Source organism: Panthera tigris, chromosome E1 (genome assembly GCF_018350195.1).
Source record: "Panthera tigris isolate Pti1 chromosome E1, P.tigris_Pti1_mat1.1, whole genome shotgun sequence".
In the NCBI taxonomy this organism is placed as follows: Eukaryota; Metazoa; Chordata; class Mammalia; order Carnivora; family Felidae; genus Panthera; species Panthera tigris.
Genome location: NC_056673.1, coordinates 37,495,903 through 37,515,394, shown reverse-complemented (window position 1 = coordinate 37,515,394; position 19,492 = coordinate 37,495,903). Strand labels below are relative to the sequence as shown.

The 19,492-nt window shown below is 58.9% G+C and overlaps 1 protein-coding gene across 1 annotated transcript in view; it reads right to left on the bottom strand.

Moving 5' to 3' along the window:
• Positions 1 to 19,492, bottom strand: part of ARHGAP23 (Rho GTPase activating protein 23) — a 72,334-nt gene that overhangs the window by 30,011 nt on the left and 22,831 nt on the right. Inside the window, 10 exon segments of the mRNA XM_042966143.1 lie at positions 4,540 to 4,683; positions 6,203 to 6,260; positions 6,444 to 6,555; positions 6,767 to 6,922; positions 8,528 to 9,692; positions 12,268 to 12,322; positions 12,486 to 12,564; positions 12,747 to 12,845; positions 14,499 to 14,526; positions 17,103 to 17,264. Of these exon segments, the coding sequence (XP_042822077.1) occupies positions 4,540 to 4,683; positions 6,203 to 6,260; positions 6,444 to 6,555; positions 6,767 to 6,922; positions 8,528 to 9,692; positions 12,268 to 12,322; positions 12,486 to 12,564; positions 12,747 to 12,845; positions 14,499 to 14,526; positions 17,103 to 17,264 (2,058 nt within the window).

Here is a 19,492-nt window from a genome sequence, read left to right as displayed (position 1 = left end):
CATGAACGGGGGAGGGGCAGAGAGAGAGGGAGACACAGAATCGGAAACAGGCTCCAGGCTCCGAGCCATCAGCCCAGAGCCCGACGCGGGGCTCGAACTCACGGACCGCGAGATCGTGACCTGGCTGAAGTCGGATGCTTAACCTACTGCGCCACCCAGGCGCCCCATGTTTTTTTTTTTTAAGTAATCTCTGTGCCAACGTGGGGCTCAAACTCACGACCCTGAGATCCAGTGTCACACTACCCACTGAGTCAGACAGTCGCCCCTGCAGCCACCATTTTAAAATGTAAGCGAGATGGTGTCTCTCCCCTGCTTAGCACTCCCTGGTAGCTTCCCACCGCCACTGGAATCAAACCCAAGAACTTTCATGATGTGTCTCTCCCCCTCCAAACTCAGCTTCTCCACCGACTTCTTTCTCGCTGTGTCAAGACACGGGGGCCCTTCTCTAGTGAACAAGCCAACCCTTTCCTTTCTTGGGGCCTTCGTTCTTTCTTGCTGTCCCTTCTGGCCAGAGCCCCTTCCCTCACTTCTCCATGTGGCCTCCCTCTTGCCCTTTAGATCTGAGATCAAATGTCACAAACGTCACTTCCTCAGTGAGGACTTCGCTGACCATTTTTTCTTTCTTTTTTAAAAAAAAACATTTATTTATTTATTTTGAGGCGGGGGGTGGGTGGGGGGAGTGGAGAGCGTGCATGAGTCGGGGAGGGGCAGAGAGAGAATCCCAAGCAGGCTCCACACCGCCGGCACAGAGCCCAACAAGGGGATCGAATTCACGAACCGTGAGATCATGGCCTGGGCTGAAATCAAGAATCAGACGCTCAATGGACTGAGCCACCTGGGAGTCCCCACTGACCATTTTTTTAATAAAGGCAGCTCCCTGCTACCTCCAGAATTAAAGGCAATTCACATCACCCTGTTCATTTTCCCTGAGTGTTTACTGTAACCTCCGCTTAATGCTGGTTGCAGATTTCTCCAGTAAATGGGAAGCTCCTAGGGGCCAGGAACTGGTCTGTCCTCTCACATCCTTAGCCAAGAGCCTACAGCCTCCACAGGCATAGGGTAAGTGCTCATCAATATTTATTGAATAAATGAATTAATTAATTAATCATCCTCGGAGCACCCTGAGGGCAGAGGCTCTCCCCCATCAAGCCCAGGGCTCCCTTCCTTGCACCGGTGGCCTACCTACCACTCATCCAACAGGGGCCTCTGCCCTCAGAACGAGCCAGATGAGGAAACTCTGTGGCTGGCAGGTAACACGGCCACATCTGACCATGAGCCCTGGCCACCACCACAGACCTGCTGGACCCAGACAGGATTGTCAGAGCAGGAAATGACATGACCCTCCAGGGGAATTTGTTTTCATGTTCATATTTTTATTTTGAGAGAGAGAGAGCGGGCGTGCAAGTGGGGAGAGGCAGAGAGAAAGGGAGAGAGAATCCCAAGCAGGCTCCAAGCTCAGCACAAAGCCCGACTCGGGGCTCGATCTCACGACCATGAGATCGTGACCTGAACCGAAATCAAGAGTCAGATGCTTAACTCACTGAGCCACCCAGGCGCCCCTCCAGGGGAATTTCTTATGTCAGAGTGGGGGGGGGGTGACAAGGTGACCCTTTTTTTTAAATTTTTTTTTAATGTTTATTTATTTTTGAGACAGAGAGAGACAGAGCATGAACAGGGGAGGGGCAGAGAGAGAGGGAGACACAGAATCTGAAACGGGCTCCAGGCTCTGAGCTGTCAGCACAGAGCCCGACGCGGGGCTCGAACTCACGGACCGTGAGATCATGACCTGAGCCGAAGTCGACTGAGCCACCCAGGAGCCCCAACAAGGTGACCCTTTGAGACCGAACCAACTAGGTGACCTTGGACAAGTCAAGCCCCCTCCCTTGGCATCAGTGTTCCCTACTGGTAAACGAAAGGTGAACTAGCCAGTTCCCAAGGTTACATCCTGCTCAAATGGTAGGTCTGTGACTGCAGGGACCTGTCACACCTACCTCCCTCTGCCCGACAGTGAATGGTCTCTGAAAGAGCCTGGGGGCTGGGTGGGGGTTACCCGGGAGAGGCTAGACTTGCCAGAGCGGACAACATCCGGCTGGACATCAGTTCCCTGGACAGACTAAGGGCCCGAAGCTGACTTAATGACCCCTCTCCTAACTCCCAGGCCACAGCACCGAGGAGACAAGTGAAATTGGGTCCTGGCCAAGCCAGGAGTGGAAGCCCCTGTCCTCCAGTACCGGTCAGTGAGCAGGAAGGGTCCAGTTCCCGTCCCTGCCTGGGAGACACTGTGGTGCGGCTGCCTGGGGCCATCCAGAGCTGGGAGATGGGCCACCTCGCAGGCCGGAGTCCGCAGTTCTCCCCTGGCCCTCAGAGGAGCTCAAACTTGGGGCTGGAAGGGTTCATCTCCCCTTCCTCAGTTCACACAGCTGGCCCCTGCTGCCCTCCTAGGCAACCCCTCCTGCCATCTTGCTGGCTTTCCTCTTTGGTCTGCTCTCCCCACTTCCTCTCAAGGTGCAGCCAGTCTCTCGCCTTCTCCCTCAGTGCTCCCATACCTGTGGCTACAAGTGCACACCCTGATAGACTCCCTCCCGGGTGCCACAGCCCTAGAGCCTCAGAACCCAGGACACCCCCACCGGGGCATGACCCAGGGCCCTTGGACTCCACAAGTCCCCAAAGGAACCCTTGGCTTCCACTCACCAGCCTGCCCCTCCAGTGCCCTGTGGCTCAGGGGAAGGCCCCATCGCCCCCGCAGCCATCATCTGCCTCCTCCACCCTCCCTCACCTCCCAGCCATCAGCAAGCCAAACCCATCCATCCCTCAGTGTCTCTAAATTGTCCCTTCCCCTCCGCCCCATGCCACGACCTTAGAGCCCCCGCCCTGGCTCACCTGGACAGCGGCAATGGCATTGTCACCTCCTATCACAGATGTGACCCTTGCCTCCTGGGCTTACCCACCTCCCATCCCCATCTAAACCCCTGCAAAGGCTTGCCCTGGGTGATGAGGTCCCGAAGCAGGCACCTGACTCCCCACCTCGGCTTCTACCTCTCACCTGGCTCGCGGCCACCCAGCACTCCCTCTGTTCCTTTCTCCCAGACCATCCAGGAGGGCATCTCCACTGTCAGAGCACTTCCCACCCCCTCCCTGTTCTGTGGATTCTCACACACCCTTCATGTCACAGCCTCCCCGACACCTTCCCCCAACCCGCCTAGGCTGGAGTCACCTACTGCGTGCCATTCGGCTCAGCTCTCCAGTCCTGACAGTCGTGGGTTGGCAACTATTATGCACCGGGTGCTTCCTCTGCTTGTCCTGAGCCCCAGCGGGGCGGGATGGCCTGCCTCCCACACCACTAAATACCCAGAACCTCGACCGAGAATCGGGAGCATGGCAGGCACTCGGTCATTATCGTGGACTGGATGAGGGCACAGATGGATGCCAGCTCCACCTGGCCCATACACCTCACTTCACCTCCCTCCAGCCCGGGATGTAGAATGACACTGTCCCCATGTTACAGATCAGAAGAGTGAGGTACAGAGGTTAAGGGGCTTGCCCAAAACCATATGCTGGATAAGTGGCTGGGCAGGAGCTCCAAGTCTGTCTGACTTCAAAGCTTACATTCTCTCCAGGTACAAGACCCCAAGAAGGCGGGGTGGAAAATTCAAATAATAGCAGAGGACTAGCAGCTCCCCGTGCCAGGCACTGGGTGCACTTCTGCTGAGATCATCTCGTTTAATCCTCAGCAACAGGTGTATATGCTAGGGGTTGTTGTTAGCTCTATTTACAGACGAGGAAACTGAGTCATAGGCGGGTGAGTCACCCAAGCTTCCCCCGGGCAATTCATGATGCAGGCAAGGGCCAAGCCCAGGTCGATGCTAACCGCTCCGCTCAGCTTCGCCCGGGCCGCGTCACCTCCGTGGACCCAGGGCCCCGGCCTCCTCGCTCTGGGATCCTGTTTGTCTCCCCCTGCCACCTGCATGCCCAGCCGTCGCTGTGGTCGCCCTTAATTGGTCCTCCTGCCTCCAGCCGGCCCCAGCCGGGGCCCCTCTCTAATTCATTCCCCAGGAAGTCAAATGAAAGAGACCCCAGGGGCTTCAGTGGCTCTTAGGATAAAGACTAAAAGCTTTGCTGGCCCCGCAAGGCCCCGAAAAGGCCCCGAAAAGGCTAACGTCTGCCTTCTTTTGGGGTCTCAGCTCCTCCGAAAGAATCACCCTGGCCTTGTTCCCTCATTTTCCGTGAGCCCCCAGTGACCCTTTCTGGGGCGATCAGCCAACCAAGGATCACTGTGGGATGGTTCTGTCAGAATTCCCGGCACAGTTTGACCAGATCCCTCCCGCAGCAGCAGAGACGACCTCTCTGGTTAACCCCTCTTGTTCGTGAGTTCTTTATGCCCCCCAGGAAGTTCTTCCTAACATCTAACCTCTACCCCTCAGGCTACAGCCTCAGCTGGTTCCCTCTGGCTCCAGAGGCTGTGGGGCGGGTATAAAAGCCGGAGAGTTCTGCCGGAGACAGCGTCCATCCATCTCCACCTCAGGCTGCCAACCACCTTACCTTCCCCTTCTTGGTGAGGACCTGCTTATAATACAACCAGCCTTCTCTCCTGATATCGCTGAAGGTTGCGTCCGAGAGGTCAGAGGTTGAGTGTCGCTTAGAAGGAACATCAGCATCTTCGGAAGTACCCCAGCTATCCAAGGACTGCAGGGACACAACGGAGGGCAACTTAGGGGGGCTCCCACGGTGCCAGCATGCCAAAAGGCCCATGGACCTCGCACAGCCACACGGGCCTGGTGGATGCCTGGGCTACGCTCTGCTGTGCTGTGTGGCCTCACAGGCCCCGCTTGCCCTCTCTGAACCACCGCGCTGAGGTCATGGGACGTATGTATGTGCCGAGGAAGCCAGAAAGGAAGAAAGGCTATGACCTGCCGACCACATGTCTCACCACGCGAGAAAAGCCAATCTGGTACCTCCTTTAATTTTATGGACTTGAAGCAACTAAGGAAACAAAGGAAGTGATTGTGACAACACGGAGTTAAATAAACAGAGGAAGTGGAAACATCAACAAAGGCTGAGTTAGTGGAGCATGTAGTCATGTCCACAAGGAGTTAAACAGAGGAAGTGATAGTGTCAACACGACTCCAGCAACAGAAGTGACAGGTCAAGGGAGAGTTAAGTAAGCAGAGGAAGCGATAAGGAATAAGCCAGGTGACAATATCCTCAAGGTGTTAAATGAACCAAAGATACCGAGGGTTTGAAATCAAGTGGCTTTTCTAGTCTAGCCGTAATCACGAAGAGTTAAGGCCATTTCAGAACTGACCCCATGTCTCCCCAGGGTCTGAGCCTGGAAACTCCAGCCTGTCCATCACTCTCAGTCCTGTGTCCCCTCCTTTCCAATGTCCCCCATCCCCTGAAGACACCACACAAATACTGCCCCAGGCCACCCTGTGCAGGCAGTTTTGGGTACCCACAGGGAGCAAGCAAACGAAACGAAATCCCTGCCCTCACAGAGCTTACATTCTATCTGGGAGACAAGCAAGAGAGGGGACAGATGCATAAACTGTATCACATGAGAAGTGCTAAGGAGAAAATAGGCATCACATGTCAGGGGTGAAGGCTAAAATCTCAGAAAAGGTGGAGATAAACCCAAAGAAAGTAAAAGGTGAGGGGCGCCTGGGTGGCTCAGTCGGTGAAGCATCCGACTTCGGCTCAGGTCATGATCTCACGGTTTGTGAGTTCGAGCCCCACGTCGGGCTCTGTGCTGACAGTTCAGAGCCTGGAGCCTGCTTCGGATTCTGTGACTCCCTCTCTCTCTGCCCCTCCCCCGCTTATGCTCTGTCCCTCTCTGTCTCTTAAAAATAAATAAATGTAAAAAATTAAAATTAAAAAAAAAAAGGAATTAAAAGGTGAGTCATGTGGCTGTGGAGGGGAGTGTGTGGAAAGGGCATTCTAAGTGGGGGAACGATACGGACCAAGGCCTTGGGTGGGTGGAGGGTGCGGGGGTCTTTAAGTGATGACACAGCCCATATAGCTGACACCAGGGTATCGCCTACAGGGTTGGCGGGGTGGGTGGGGGAGGGACACAGGAGCCAGAGTAGACCACTTCCCGCCCTGGGAGCCAGAGGCCTAGAAACCCACCCCAAGACGGGGCTCCGCAGCCGAGGCATCGGTCCCTCCCCAGCTCCCCTGACACCCTCGCCCGCACACGCTCACCACTCACCCCATCGGTGAAGAAGCTTCGCAGCATCCGCAGGCTGGGTACTCGGTTTGGCAGGCGCCTGGCGAGTGAGAACTGAGTGTGAGGGAGGTAGGAAGCACAGCTAGGACTTCTCCTCAAATCCCAAGGCTCAGAAGCCTTCCAGGGAGGGAGCTCATTGCCTGGGGGGCACAGAGGACACCAGGGCCGAGAGCCCCGTCCCAGCCCAGTCAGGGTGGCTGTGACGGCCACACGCTGTCCTCACCTCAGAGCCCTGCCCTCTTCCCGGAAGGTGTTGAGCCCATCGTCACAGGACTTGGAGCGCTCTGTGGTGATGGCCAGCAGGTAGGAGGAGCGGCGGCCGGCCTTGAGGCTACCTGCAAAGCCACCCACAGGGTCAGCAGGAGGGCCAGGGCTTCCCTGGAGCCCTCCTGTCTGGGCAGGGCCAGGAGGTGACCACCCACGGGGCCCCTGGAGTAGCAGAAGCCGGCAAGAAGAGGCCATACATCAGGCAGCAAGCCCAGCAGAGACCCCTGAGGACCAGGCAGCCAGGGAAAGGACGGGGCAAGGGCTTCAGGGAGCACTCACTGCAGTCCTGGGAGTAATGGCGGCCAAGGGCAAAGGTGAAGGTTGGGGAGGATGGGCTGGTGCCCAGGACGGGGGCTGAGTTCATGGCGCTGGAGACCACAGCGGAGGCAGGGACATGCTTGGCTTGGAGGTCAATGCTGGGGCTGGTGGGTTCATCTGCAAGCAGAGGGGAGTGGTGGATAAAGGTGGCAGAAAGCTAAACCCGCCTGCCCCCCGCCCCCAGCCTCGCGTCCTGGCCCAGACCACGTGCCCAAGGCTCAGGTCCTCCGAGGCCCTGCTGGCAATACGCCCGTGGCCAAGGGCCCCCCATCCCCAGACTGTGAGTATGGAGGCTCCGCCCCTGCCTCCTCCTTCACACCCAGGCCTGAGGTTGAGCCACCCTCCCTGGACTGGGCTCCTGAGAGCTTCGGACTATCTCCCCCACCAGACCGGGGGTCTCTTGAGGATAAGGACTGTCTCCTCCGTCAGTTGGGGGCTCCCTGAGGGCAGGCGCTACGTTTCCCCCTCACACTGGGAAATTACTGACGCTGTGTCTGCCCACTCTGACCGAAAGCTGACCAGGGGAGGCCAGGGCTGGGTCTGGCCTGGCCTCTTCTCCCTCACTCCCATGACCACCACAGGGTGAGCTCACCCTGCTCAGTTCCAGGTACTGTCTCTCCACTTCTGGTCCCAGTCTCATGATCTTGTATCTGGTCTTTATCTCAAGCCCCTAGACCCAGCCCAGCCTATCCTGCACCCTCATAGACACAGTCAGCAAACCTTAAACCTTTTCCTGCCCCACTCTCATTCCCGATGTAGGGGTGAGGCACAATCCTCTAGGTAGACCAGAAACCTGGGAACCACCCTGTCTCTCCTCTCTCTTGCCTCTCCCTTATCCAACATCTGTTCCACAGGCAGCAAACTCTCAGTGTCCCCTCTGTTCTCAGGATAACGTCCCCAACTCCCCAGAGACTGACACAGCCCCTCTGGACCCTTTCTGGCGACCTCGAAAGGCACCCTCCTCTCTCACGTCAGGGTTCTTGGCATATTCTATTCTCTCCCTTTACGTTCTCCCCCTAACTCTTTCTCATCCTTCAAATCTTAGCCCTAATCTCCTTCCTCTAAGATTCTCTCCTTGGCTACCACGCCCCAGTCTGGACCATGTCACCCTTCTCTGTCTCCTAGAGTCCCCTGTACTCCCATCACACACACACACACACACACACACACACACACACACACACACCATGGGGCTGTTCTTGTCCGATCATCTGTCCAGCTGCTGGACCACACACTCCAGAAGAGCTTGAAGCCTAGCACGGTGCCTGACACAAATATTTGTTGGATAAATGGATGGGTGGAGGGTGGGTGGAAGGAACAAAAAGTAAAAGGAACAAAGGGAGGATAGAAGAAAGCAAGGGTGGAAGGAAGGATGAAAAGAAAGAATGATGGAAGATGAGAAAGAAGAATGAATGAACAAAGGGAGGAAGAAGAAAGGGAGGAGGAAAAGAAGAGAAGTGATGGATGGGTGGGCGGACGGGTGGATGAAGGATGAAAGGAAGGAGGGAGGGAGGAAAGAAAGACGGCTGGGGGAGAAATGAATGAAAGGAAGGGTGACAGGATGCAGGAGAGAACAAAAGGACGGATGGGTGGACAGACAGACAGACAGACAGAGAAATCGGCACTCAACCCAGAGTTTTGCCCATGGTTGACAGGTGGGTGGGGTAAAACAGGGCACAGACGACCCAGTCTCCCAAGACAGTCACCTCTACTGTCACTCACCAATGAAGGGGATAGAAGCCAGAGAGTCTTCAGTAGTGGCCAAAGGGGCCACCTTCCTGCCCAGGCGTTCCACTCGCCCACTGGACTCTGGCTCTGGGGACTCTTCACCAAACCCAAGGTTCATCTGTCTTGCGGAGGGCAGCTGGACCTTCCGGCCCGTGGGAGGCTTTTGCCTCAGGACCACCTCGTCGCGGCGATCCTCGGTGGTGGGCTCCAGAGCCCGGGTGCTGGGTTCTGGGCGCACAACCCTGGGTGGTTCGGAGGCCTCCAGCGGGAACGATGCAGGGGACTGAGCCAAGTTGAAGGTGGGTAGCCCCCCGAAGGGTGAGTCCCGGAAGGAGAGTGCGTGCAAGAGGCCAGTCCGGCGCTGGAATGATGGGCTGTAGCTCCGGTACCCGATGTAGCCGATGTCATCCAGGCCTTGCAGACCAGGCGGGGGTGGGGCCTGGGGCGCAGGAAGGTCCCTGGGTGGGCAGGCAGGGGTGCGGGCAGACGGACGCTGGGAAGCCCAGCCACAGCGCTCGAAACGGGGTGACACCAGTGCTCCTGGACCCAGCGCCTCGGCTGAGCGGGTGGCCCGGCTCAAGTAGTCGTCTGAGCGAGCTCGGTGCCAGCCCTCCTGACCCAACTGGCTCAAGGCACCCTGGGAGGTGGAGCAGGGCCATGGGCGGTGGGCAGTCACATCCTCCAACCGGTCCTGGGAGGCACTGCGGGCCCGGGGGGGCATGGCAGGACACCGTCTCTCCCCCGCCCTGCGGGGTACCTGGTTTGACAGCCAGTGTGACAAAGCCTGCTGGCACTCCAGTCTGCTGGGGGGCACCCGGCTGCCAGGCTCAGGGAAGGCACGGGGCGTCCGGGGCTCTGAGGGGAGGCGGGGGAAGGCACCAGGGCTGGGGCGGGGCTGGCTCATTCCCAAGGAAGAGTTGTCCAGATGGGTACGGGTGGCAGAAGGGACGCGGGGCCCCGGGTCACTCCAGGCAGCAGGACTCCGGGGGTCACTGGGCAGTGCTGAGAGGGGCTCAGGCACCATAGTGGCCCAGGTAGAGACCCGGGCTGGCGGGGCGTAAGTCTTGCGAGGGTAGCAGATCGGAGGCGGCTCTGGGATACTCCGGGCCTCTCCAGAATACGGCTCGTTCCCCTTCAGGTAGGCATCCTGGGAGTAGGCCTGGCCGGGGACACAGAGGCAGGTGAGCAGGGCTGGACAAGTCCCACAGGGCGGAGTTACATCAGCCCTGGGAGATCAGGACCCTAGAGAAGTGGACTGAGGGAAAGGACCAAGCGGCAGGGGGGCCCTGAGTGGGTGGGAGCCGGAAGGCATGCTCCAAAGAGAGTCGGGGGGAGGGAGGGAGAGAACAAAGAAATTAGAGGCCTTTGAGAGTCACACACACACACACACACACACACACACACACACAGACACACACACTCTCTCACTCTCTGTCTCTCTCTCTCTCTCTCTCCCTCTCTCACTAGAGAAACAGCCAGGATTTCTCTAAGACTTATGACAAGGACTGCCTGTAGCCACAAACATTCCAACATCTGTTTTCTGGGGTCCTCCCCCATGCTGGCCTCAGCCGCCTCCCTGCTGCCTTACATCCAACAGTGCCCACAGCCCTCCGGGCTGGGCTGGGAAAACCCACCAGAGACCAGTCAAGGTGGCAGAAGACAGAGACGGCAGCTGACCAAGGGGTGTGTCCACGGCGGGGTGGGCTGGGGGTGGGCGGGGGCTGGGAAAGCCCCGCCGTCCTTCCGTCCCCTGGACGGGGAGCCAGGGCCTGGCTCCTAGGCCTCCGGAGTGAAGAGAAACTTGCCCACCTCTTGCTCCCTCTGGGCCAGGCTTGGGGGAGGGGCCGGACCGTCTAAGGGGCCTCAGGCCACCTTCTGCCACCCCAGGCCTGGAATCTGGCACTGGGAGCCGAGGCTGACGCTGCATTGCTGAGGAGTGACAGGGCCGGTGCCCAGGCCCAGCCAAAAAAGGAGGCAGCCCCTGGGGACAGAGGCCTTGTGGCCCTGGCCTAGCCTGGCCCTTGATGGGTGCCCAGGGGCGTCTCTCAGGGTGAAGTATCAAAGGGTGGGAGAGTGAAACACAATACACACATACACACACACGCTCCCACGCGCACGCGCATGTGCGTGCCACACCACAAGGAGATACTGGAAAATACACACCCAAAGACACACACACAGAGCGAAACACAATGAGACACATATAAACTACACCTCCAGTCCCAGGCACACACATCATGTGATGAGGACAAGTTAGACCACACCCCCCGTACTCACACTCAGCCCCCTTCGGACCCACACACCCAGCCGGGGGACACTCACATACCTCTCCCTCCTGCCATCCTGCCGGCTCCCCAGGCTCCCCGCATCACCACGGCGGCGGAGGCGCTGGCGACAGCATCGCGGCCAGCCTCCGCCTTCCCTGGCCGGGGGGTGAACCCCCACTGACCACTGTGCTGGCCCCACCTCTGTCCCCCACCCCCAGTCTGCCCTCCCAGCGGCTGCCCTCGGCCCCCCACCGGCTCTCTCTCTCTCTCTCTCTCTCTCTCTCTCTCTCTCTCTCAGCGGCTGGCTGGCGGGAGGAGGAGGGAGGGGAAGATGGGTGTGGAGGGGCCTCGCCGCGTCGGCGGTGGCGTCAGCAGCTGCCGCGGCCCCATTGGCCTCCAGCCTTGGCTTCCAACCACAGGAATGCCTGGGCCCCACCCTCTGGCTGGCCCAGGATGGAGGGGGCCAGCGGAGGGCCCCAGAGGCTGACATCTGGGGCCGCCGGCCCACCCGAACCTCGAACCCCGGTAACACAGCTCAAGGCTGCTGCTCTCCCCACCCCTTGCCCCCCCCCTCCTCCTCCGGCTGGAGAGATGGAGGGCAGCCCTAGATCCCGCCCTGTCACCCCCTCCTGGCTTTCCTTGCCTCGGCCCTGGGGGAAGTGTACCCGCAGGGCCTTTGAGACTTGTGGAGAGCCATCCACCTCTCTGGGCCTCCAGGCTTACCTCCCCCTCCCCAGGAAGGGCAAGGGGACAATCCAGGTCAGAGGGTGGAGGTTCCCAGAGGGGCAGGGTGCCAAGCATGGCACCGTGATTACAGTGATTATGAGAGCACATCCAGGGCAGAAGCCAGCCCGGCTCCCAGGGCCTCCTGGGTTTGGCCCTCAGCCTTCCCCCAGGGGGGCAGTGACCTTGGGGGCAAGCAAGCTGGCATCTGGCTAAGACCCATGAGATCAGGAAATTGGACACTGGGCAGAGAGGACTGCCCTGGGCTCTGGGACAGGTCTGGGGTCGGTGTGCACAGAAAGATAGCATATGTAGGCGTGTGTAAGTCTGCGTGTGTGTGTGTGTGTGTGTGTGTGTGTGTGTGTGGACACAGCTACAGAAGACATGCTCACTCGGGGCCAGGCAGGGAGGGGGTGTGGAGAACAGTCTCTTGGGAGCTGACAAGAACGTGCCAGTCTGGCAGGGCCCGCTGGGCCACCCTCCTTCCAGATACTCTGGCAGGAATCCTGCCTGCCAAGGCCAGCGCCTCCCCCTCCCCCAGCACAGAGCAGCCCTGAATGAAGCAACAACCGGCCCCAGCCCAGGGATGGGCCTGGCATCCCTGATTGGGCAGTGCCGGACTGGTGCGGCACCCTACACTCTTCTCTGCCTCCCGAAGGCAGAAGGGAGGCCCCAAGGAGGAGAGATGTATCCCGCCCCCAGGCCCCAGGGCCCCTCCGCCTCAGACAGCAGGGCAGGACTCACCAGCTGGAGGATGTCCTCGTCCTTGGGCATGATGGAGAGCTCCAGGGTATCATCACTACAGAGACAGGGCAGGGGGTCAGGCCAGGCTGAGGCAACGGGGTCTGGGAGAACAGGGATCCTGGTCGCCAGGGCAACCCCAGGGTCAAGGGGGTGGTGTGCAGGGACTCAATGAGTGTGCTGGGAGCTATTACAGGAGAAGGGAGGCAGGGGGCACTCACCTATTCTGGATCAGAGCTATGACCTGGGAGTAGGTCTTCCCAATGACGCTCTCCCCGTTCACCTTCACCAGCCGGTCTCCTGGGGAAAGGGGGGGCAGAACCACATGTGAGCAGGCCAACGGGTGACAATGGCCCCTCCTGAGAACCCCTGCACCAGGCATGGATGACAGCACCAGGACAGGGCCTTCCCCAACACCTGGATCTGAGAATCCCATCCTAACCAGAGAGCAGGTGGAAGAGACCCAGAGAAGGACAGCTCACCGGTGCGAAGGCCCGCTCTATGGGCGGGGCCATCATCCTTCACATTCTTGACAAAAATGGTATCCATGGGCTCCAGGCGGTGGTGCCGGGGGGAGGGTCCTGGTGAGCATCAGCCAGGTTAGCTGGGGGTGGCTGCTGAAGGTCACACCCATGCACAGCTACGCACACAGGGGACACACACTCAGAGAATGGTCACACTCACACGGACACAAACACGGACCCACCCACTCACAGAGACGTGGATGTATAGGATAAGACAAGAGGATCCACCCCTGGGAGAACAAAGACCAGTGTGGGGAAAACACGTTCGCGGACACACAGAGTCACTCCTTAAATGGTGCTTTCATCCCAGCACTGTGCCAGAAAGTAGACTGAAAAGGATGGACAGATATGGGCCTTGACCTCGTGGAGGTCCCTGTCTAGTGGGGCAGACACCCACACATGCAGAATGCCCACACCCACAGACCTGGGGAAAGCTGCGGAAAGGCCCTGAGGCTCACAGACACTCATACCCACGCTTCCCACCCCACCCCCTTCCCTAGGGGCAGAGGATTCTAAGCAGAGGCCTGAAGATCCTGAGATGAGTACTCAGCCCCTCATGACATCACATTACACCCCAGCTGCTAACTGTCTCCATCAGAGAAAGGGGCCTGTTCTAGGTCAGCTGGCTCTTCCCCTTGCCCCCAGGGGCCTCTGCGATGAGGCTCAGGAGCGTCACCACAACTGCCCAGCAGAAGCCCCAACGGCAGAGAAAGAAGTCTGCCCATTAAAGGAGTTTTGCCTTGGGGCACCTGGGTGGCTCAGTCAGTTGAGCAACCGACTTCGGCTCAGGTCATGATCTCACGGTTTGTGAGTTCGAGCCCCGCGTCGGGCTCTGTGCTGACAGCTCAGAGCCTGGAGCCTGCTTCCAATTCTGTGTCTCCCTCTCTCTCTGCCCCTCCCCTACTCATGCTCTGTCTCTCTCTGTCTCAGAAATAAATAAACATTAAAAAAAGTTTTTTTTTAAAAAAAGGAGTTTTGCCTTGAATACCCCGGGTGGCAGAAAGGGGCCCTTTGGGATAGCGAGGGTGACAGCCAGGGGAGGCAGGCCCACATCTGGTAAGATAAAGACCTCAGGGCTCCCCTCACACCCAACAGAACCCCAGCATCTCCATCTCCGAGGACAGCCATTGCTCAGCTGCACCCTACCACCAGCCCCCAGGCTCTGCCGCCCTGTGTCTGTGCCTCAGCCTAGGCTGGGAGTAACTCCAGGGCAGAGGTCAGGTCTTAGAAAGCCATCTGCTCCCCAGAGCACCACCCCCAGTGTGGAACAGACAGGCTCAGAGGGAGACAAATGTGAGAAAAGAAAGGAAGCATCGAAGGGACCACAGGGCCTTGGCGGGCCATTGATCTGTCCTCATGTCACTGGTGATGACGAGTAGGAATGAAATTCAGGGAGCTCTCCCCTAGGGCCCAGAATAAATGTGCTGCCTCTTGGATTCTTAAAAAAAAAGAAAAAAGAAAAGAAAAGAAAAGAAAAGAAAAGAAAAGAAAAGAAAAGAAAAGAAAAGAAAAGAAAAGAAAAGAAAAAGGATTGAGGAGAAAAAGGGCAGACACAGAGAAGAGCAAAGACTGGACAGCAGTCAGGGCTGGGGGCAGTGGGAGGGCAGGCAGCAAAACCCAGGCTGACTTGGGTAGCGGGAGAGAAACAGAAGCTGGAAAACGGGCCCCAGCTCAGCCCCAGCCCTGGGCCCCACCCCCACCACTCCTTACCTCCTCCTCGGCCTCCATTCTCTTCCTCCTGCAGGGGACAGAGAGGTGGGTGTGGGGCCTGGGTCCAGCCCTCAGTGGCTCCACCTGGGCGGGCCCTTCGATGTCCCCCACCCAAGGCCTCCCCTCTTATCTTCCTTCAACTAGCCTGGCGCCCAGACGAGGCAGGAGGGGTGTCAGTGGGGACGGTCATCAAGTCCCATGCAATGGTCCCCAATAACACTAACCCCCTCTCATGACTGCTGATCCCACCACCTTGTATTTCAGCCATTCGCCCCCAATCCAGTGGGGGACCCATGACCCCTCCCTTTGGGGAGCTCCAAGCCCGATGAAGGAGGCACTAAACATAACGCACAGAGAGAGGACACACAGGCAGACACAGATAAGCAGGCATGACGAGTGCAAACAGTGGCTATCAGCTCTCAGAGAATGGGAAGGGAAGGCCTGATTAGCACCCCTCTGGGGGAGGGGATTTTAAGGCAAGTTTGAGGAGGGAGGGGAGAGGGCGGTCTGGGTGAGGGGAGGGGAGTACGCAGGCGCTGGGCAGCAGAAATAAACAAGCATTTGTAGGACACCATCAGCTGAGCCGACGCGAGAAAGAAAGCAACACCAGCAAGTGACAGAAGTCAGACTAAAGCATTCAGGTTTGAAAGGACAGAAAGAGGGAGCCAGTGAAGGTTCTTGGGTGGGAGAGAGTGGATGTGAAATACCAGTCAGGGAACAGGGTTCTAGCATCCAGCAGGGCTAAGAAATGGAGTCCAGGAGACCCACTAGGGAGACCTTTGGGGTCATCCTGGTAGTGAGAGGGAGGGTACCGGATTTGGGGAGGGAACTGAAATGAGGGAAAGGAGGCCAGCGAGACAGGGTCCCACATCAGAGCTGGACCCGACATTTAGCGTCATCGTATCTACCCCTGTCCACAGACCATCCATTCTACCGCAGATGACAGACAGGGCGTGACTTATCCAGGGCCACTCCGAGCCAGGGCTGGAACCCAGGACTCTCTGGCACCCCAGCCAGGACATGAAGGCTGTGGGGCACTGCTGGAGAGCAGTCCCTCTGCCCCTGCCCTCCCTGTGTGGGGTGCGCGCCTGCTGATGTGAGCTGACAGCACAGTGAGCGGGTGGCAAAGGCAGATGGATGCATTTAGACGGCTGAGCTCCCTGCAGGCTCCCAGCCCTGGGCAGGTTCTGGAAAGGGGATGGAATCCACCCCTGGCTTGCCCCGCCCAGGGTCTTCCAGCGCCCCACGTGAGCGAGGTCTCTCTGAAACAGGTCCACCACCCAGCCTAGGCCACTCAGGCTGCATCCGCCCCGGTCACCCCTCAGCAGGGCCCCCTGAGAAAAGGGGGCAGGGGCCAGGCAGGAGGGACATTCTGGGGGAAGAGGAAAGGAAGGACTGGAGGTTCCAGGGAACTAGAAGGTTGGTGTCCTTGGGCATCAAGGGGCAGGGGGCTGTGCCCCTCTCACACACCGTCAGCCCCCACTTACACTCTTAAGCACGGCTGCAGCCAATGGGAATAGTTTACGCAGGTGCTCCCGGATTGAGACACGGGTGAGAGAGCACAGGGACACATACTGAAGACGTGTATTTAGAGACACCTGTCTACCCACGCCTACATACACAAACATGCATGCATATGACCCACATACTGGGCACCCAAGTGCACACAAAGAGAGCCATGCAAGTACACAGACACAGGCAGTGAAACCCAAGGCCCCGGTTCTCTGGCAGGTGGGACCAAGCTCCCCAGAGGAGAGCCCCACACAGCTGGTCTCAGCCCTGGGGTTGGGGCGGGGGGAGTAACAGGTTCATTGACTCCAAAATAAGTCTGTCTCCGGCCCTGCTGGGAAAGAGGTGGGGGAAGGGAGGGGGGCCCTCCTGGGGAGCCCCAGTTCCTGCCGAGGACCCTCGCTCTTCCCGCATGCCTGGCCCGCCCCCAGCCCACACTGTAGGTTAGGCACAGAGAACCTGACATTTATACTACGGCCAGAAGGGCTCGTGGGGGTCAAGTAGATAGACGCCCTCACATTACAGCAGGAGAAGTGACCGGTGAGTGAGACCAAAGTTACGAAAGGAGCTCCACTAGGACTAGCACCCAGGGCGCCCCCCTCCCAGCTTGGCGCTCTCCAGCACCCAGAGCCCAGAGCCGAGGCGAGTGCAGGGCCCGGGGCACTCTGGGAGGAGTCCCAGAGGTGTTTTAGGGTGGACTCCCCAAGAGCTCAGGCTAGGGAGGGAGCAACAAAGCCAGCTCAGAAGTGGCCACAGGACAGAGTCCCAGGAACTTCACCTCTTCGAGAAGGCGGCTCAGTTTTCAGGGGCCAAGAGTGTGGGGGTGCGTGTGAGCGTCCTGGCTTCCCCCACCCCCAAGTTCATCGCCCTGAACCGTTCACCCTTCTCCTGGGAAGACCAAACCCAGGGCAGTTAGGGATCTCTTCCACAATCGTACAGTGCCAGTGACCCAGCCAGGGCTGCCCCGGCCTCTCAGGGACCCTCCTCCCAAGGCCACGGAAGAAGGGCTGTGGAGGGGACAGTGCAGACGAACCTCCCTTCCCCCCACCGAAGCTTCCTCAGGACGGGCAAGGGCAGCGGGCAAGGTGGGTGTACCTTCAGGCTGCAGTGCACGGCTGACTCAGGGGGGTACACAATGAAGTGGCGCAGGGTGAAGCCAAAGCCGTCCTGGAGACTTTTGCACAGCAGCAGTGTCCGCGGCCCCTGCCAGGGGAGGGGGCGCCCAGGGGAGCACCCATCTCTCGGGCCCAGCGGCAGCTGTGGAAGCACAGGGAACCAGGGTTGAGTGGCCGTGTGACCCACACTCCCAGGTGTGCACACTGCCTCCCGCAGCCAGGGGGAGGGCCTGGAGCAGGGGAGGGGGAGGGGGTCAAGGGCCCTGGGGTTCCACGCACGCTCCCCTGCTCCCTGACCTCCTCCTCACCCCCTTCCTTCCTCTCCCTCGCTCGTCAGTCCAAAGCTGCTTCTTTCTCTCCCCTCGATCCCCTCATGGCACCTTTGCTCCCAGGGAAGTAACTCCCTGCCGCCAGCCAGGTTCTCAATCAGGTCGGCTCAGCAAATGTTCGCCAAGCACCTCTTACGCTCCAGGATCTGGACACGGGGCCTTCTGGCCTGGGAAGTGCCTGCTGCCAAGCTGAGCTCATTCCCGCCTGCTGCACAATCTCACACACAGACAGACACATCCGCACACCCAGAGAAGCACACTCATGTGCAAAGGTACACACGGAGGCACAGATGAATCTACACACACAGGCTATGTAGACAAACACGTGCGCACACAATCGCACATGATCAGAGTCTCCTACACATGCCTACACATACAGGCACATGCACACAACATATGCTGCAGACAGACACCCACACGCACGCACACACAGACTGGCTCGCACAAGCATCCTTCAGGAGCAGCGGCAGCAACAGGTGAGGGACTAGAGCCACGAGGGAGCGGGCTGGACATCAGACAACTGAAGGGACTTCCTGGAGCTCCGGAGCCCAGCCAGAGGCCTGGCCGGTCACCGGATCTGAGAGGGGAACCGGGTGGGGGTGGCGGGAGATACTCGGCTGCCCTCTGGCCGACCCGCTGGAATACTTGGGATTCCCCAAGATGACAGGCAGGGGATGTCTGAAGACCAGGGTCTGAGGGCACACAGGTCTGTTTCTGGGGCGGGAGAGAGTAGCGCGGACACTGCCTGAGAGAGGGCTCACCTCAGGTTCCCTGCTCAGACGCAGAGAGGGAAAGCAGGTGACAGAAGGGCATCAGAGAGATGCCTGTGTGCACAGGGAGGCGGCCGGCAGATTGGCCAAGACGGAAGACAAGGGCGGGCTGCCTGGTGAAAAGCCAGGATGCCTCCCTCGGGGCTTTAGCCCCCAACCTCAGGCATCCTAACCTGTCTGGGGGGCCCTAATCCAAACCTCAGAGGGCTCACCCTCACCCTCAACAGTCTCCTCAACCCCCTCGCTCCTTGGCACGAGCCCGGAGTCTGCAGGGGAAGAAAGGCAGGCTGGATGTGGACGGAGGAAGCCCCAGTTCTGGGGTGAGGGCCTCCCCCCTTCTCTATTAAGTTCCCCTTTCTCCCTCGCCCAGCTGCTGGAGAAAGCTCAAATTGGCACTTGGATGTACTGACGCTAAGAAGCTCCTTCGTGTATCCACCCCCCCACCCCCCCCCACCCCGTCGCCAGCCTGTTCACATTTCTGGTAGAAGAGAGCCCTGGGTCCAGCCCTTCGCTGGGGATTTCTGTATTGGGGTGGGAGGTGGGGTTGTAGTCAGGCAGACTTGAGACTCAAATTTCAGAAGACTAAAGAACAATATGACAGGGGCAGTAGGCTTGCTTCGTGCAGTCCCAGAGAACACAGCCAAGGTGAAAGGTACAGGGAACAAGTGAAGCTCCAGGCCAGGGAGACCATTCTCATCATCTCCGTCTGGAAAACTACCAGCTGAGGACGTGAGCGCTCATTCTCCTGAAGGGTACAAGCCAAAGCTGGATGATCCCCAGTCTGGGAGGGCGCGGCTGAGATTCCAGCATGGGCCAGGAGGTCCAGCGATGGCCCCTCGGCTCCTTCCACTTGTAGCCCCAGCCCAGCCTGTCCACTGAGCTCCACACCCCCATGGGGGTCCGAAGAGTCCAGAGGAGAAAATTCTCTGGGAATTCTGCTGAGGTCCGAAATCCCCTGGACTTCCTATCTCTGCTGACCTGGCAAGGAACTGATCAGGGAGAGCAGAGGGCCTGGCGGATCCCCCCTGCCTGCTCTTACCAGAAGCCCCTATGCCTCCCCAGCGTGGACCGCCTCCCCCTGCACACACTCCACCGGGGCTCAGAGCTGAGGCTGTTTGCAGGGCCCATTGTTTTGCCGGTGTCCTGGATTAAGGTTTAAGCCACCAGCTGCCCCAGTGACGAGAAGTGGCTGGGACAGGTCCCCGCACGCCCCCCACCCCTCCTCCAGCACACATCCTGCCTGGAGCTGCCAGCTGCCTGGGGTGCCACTC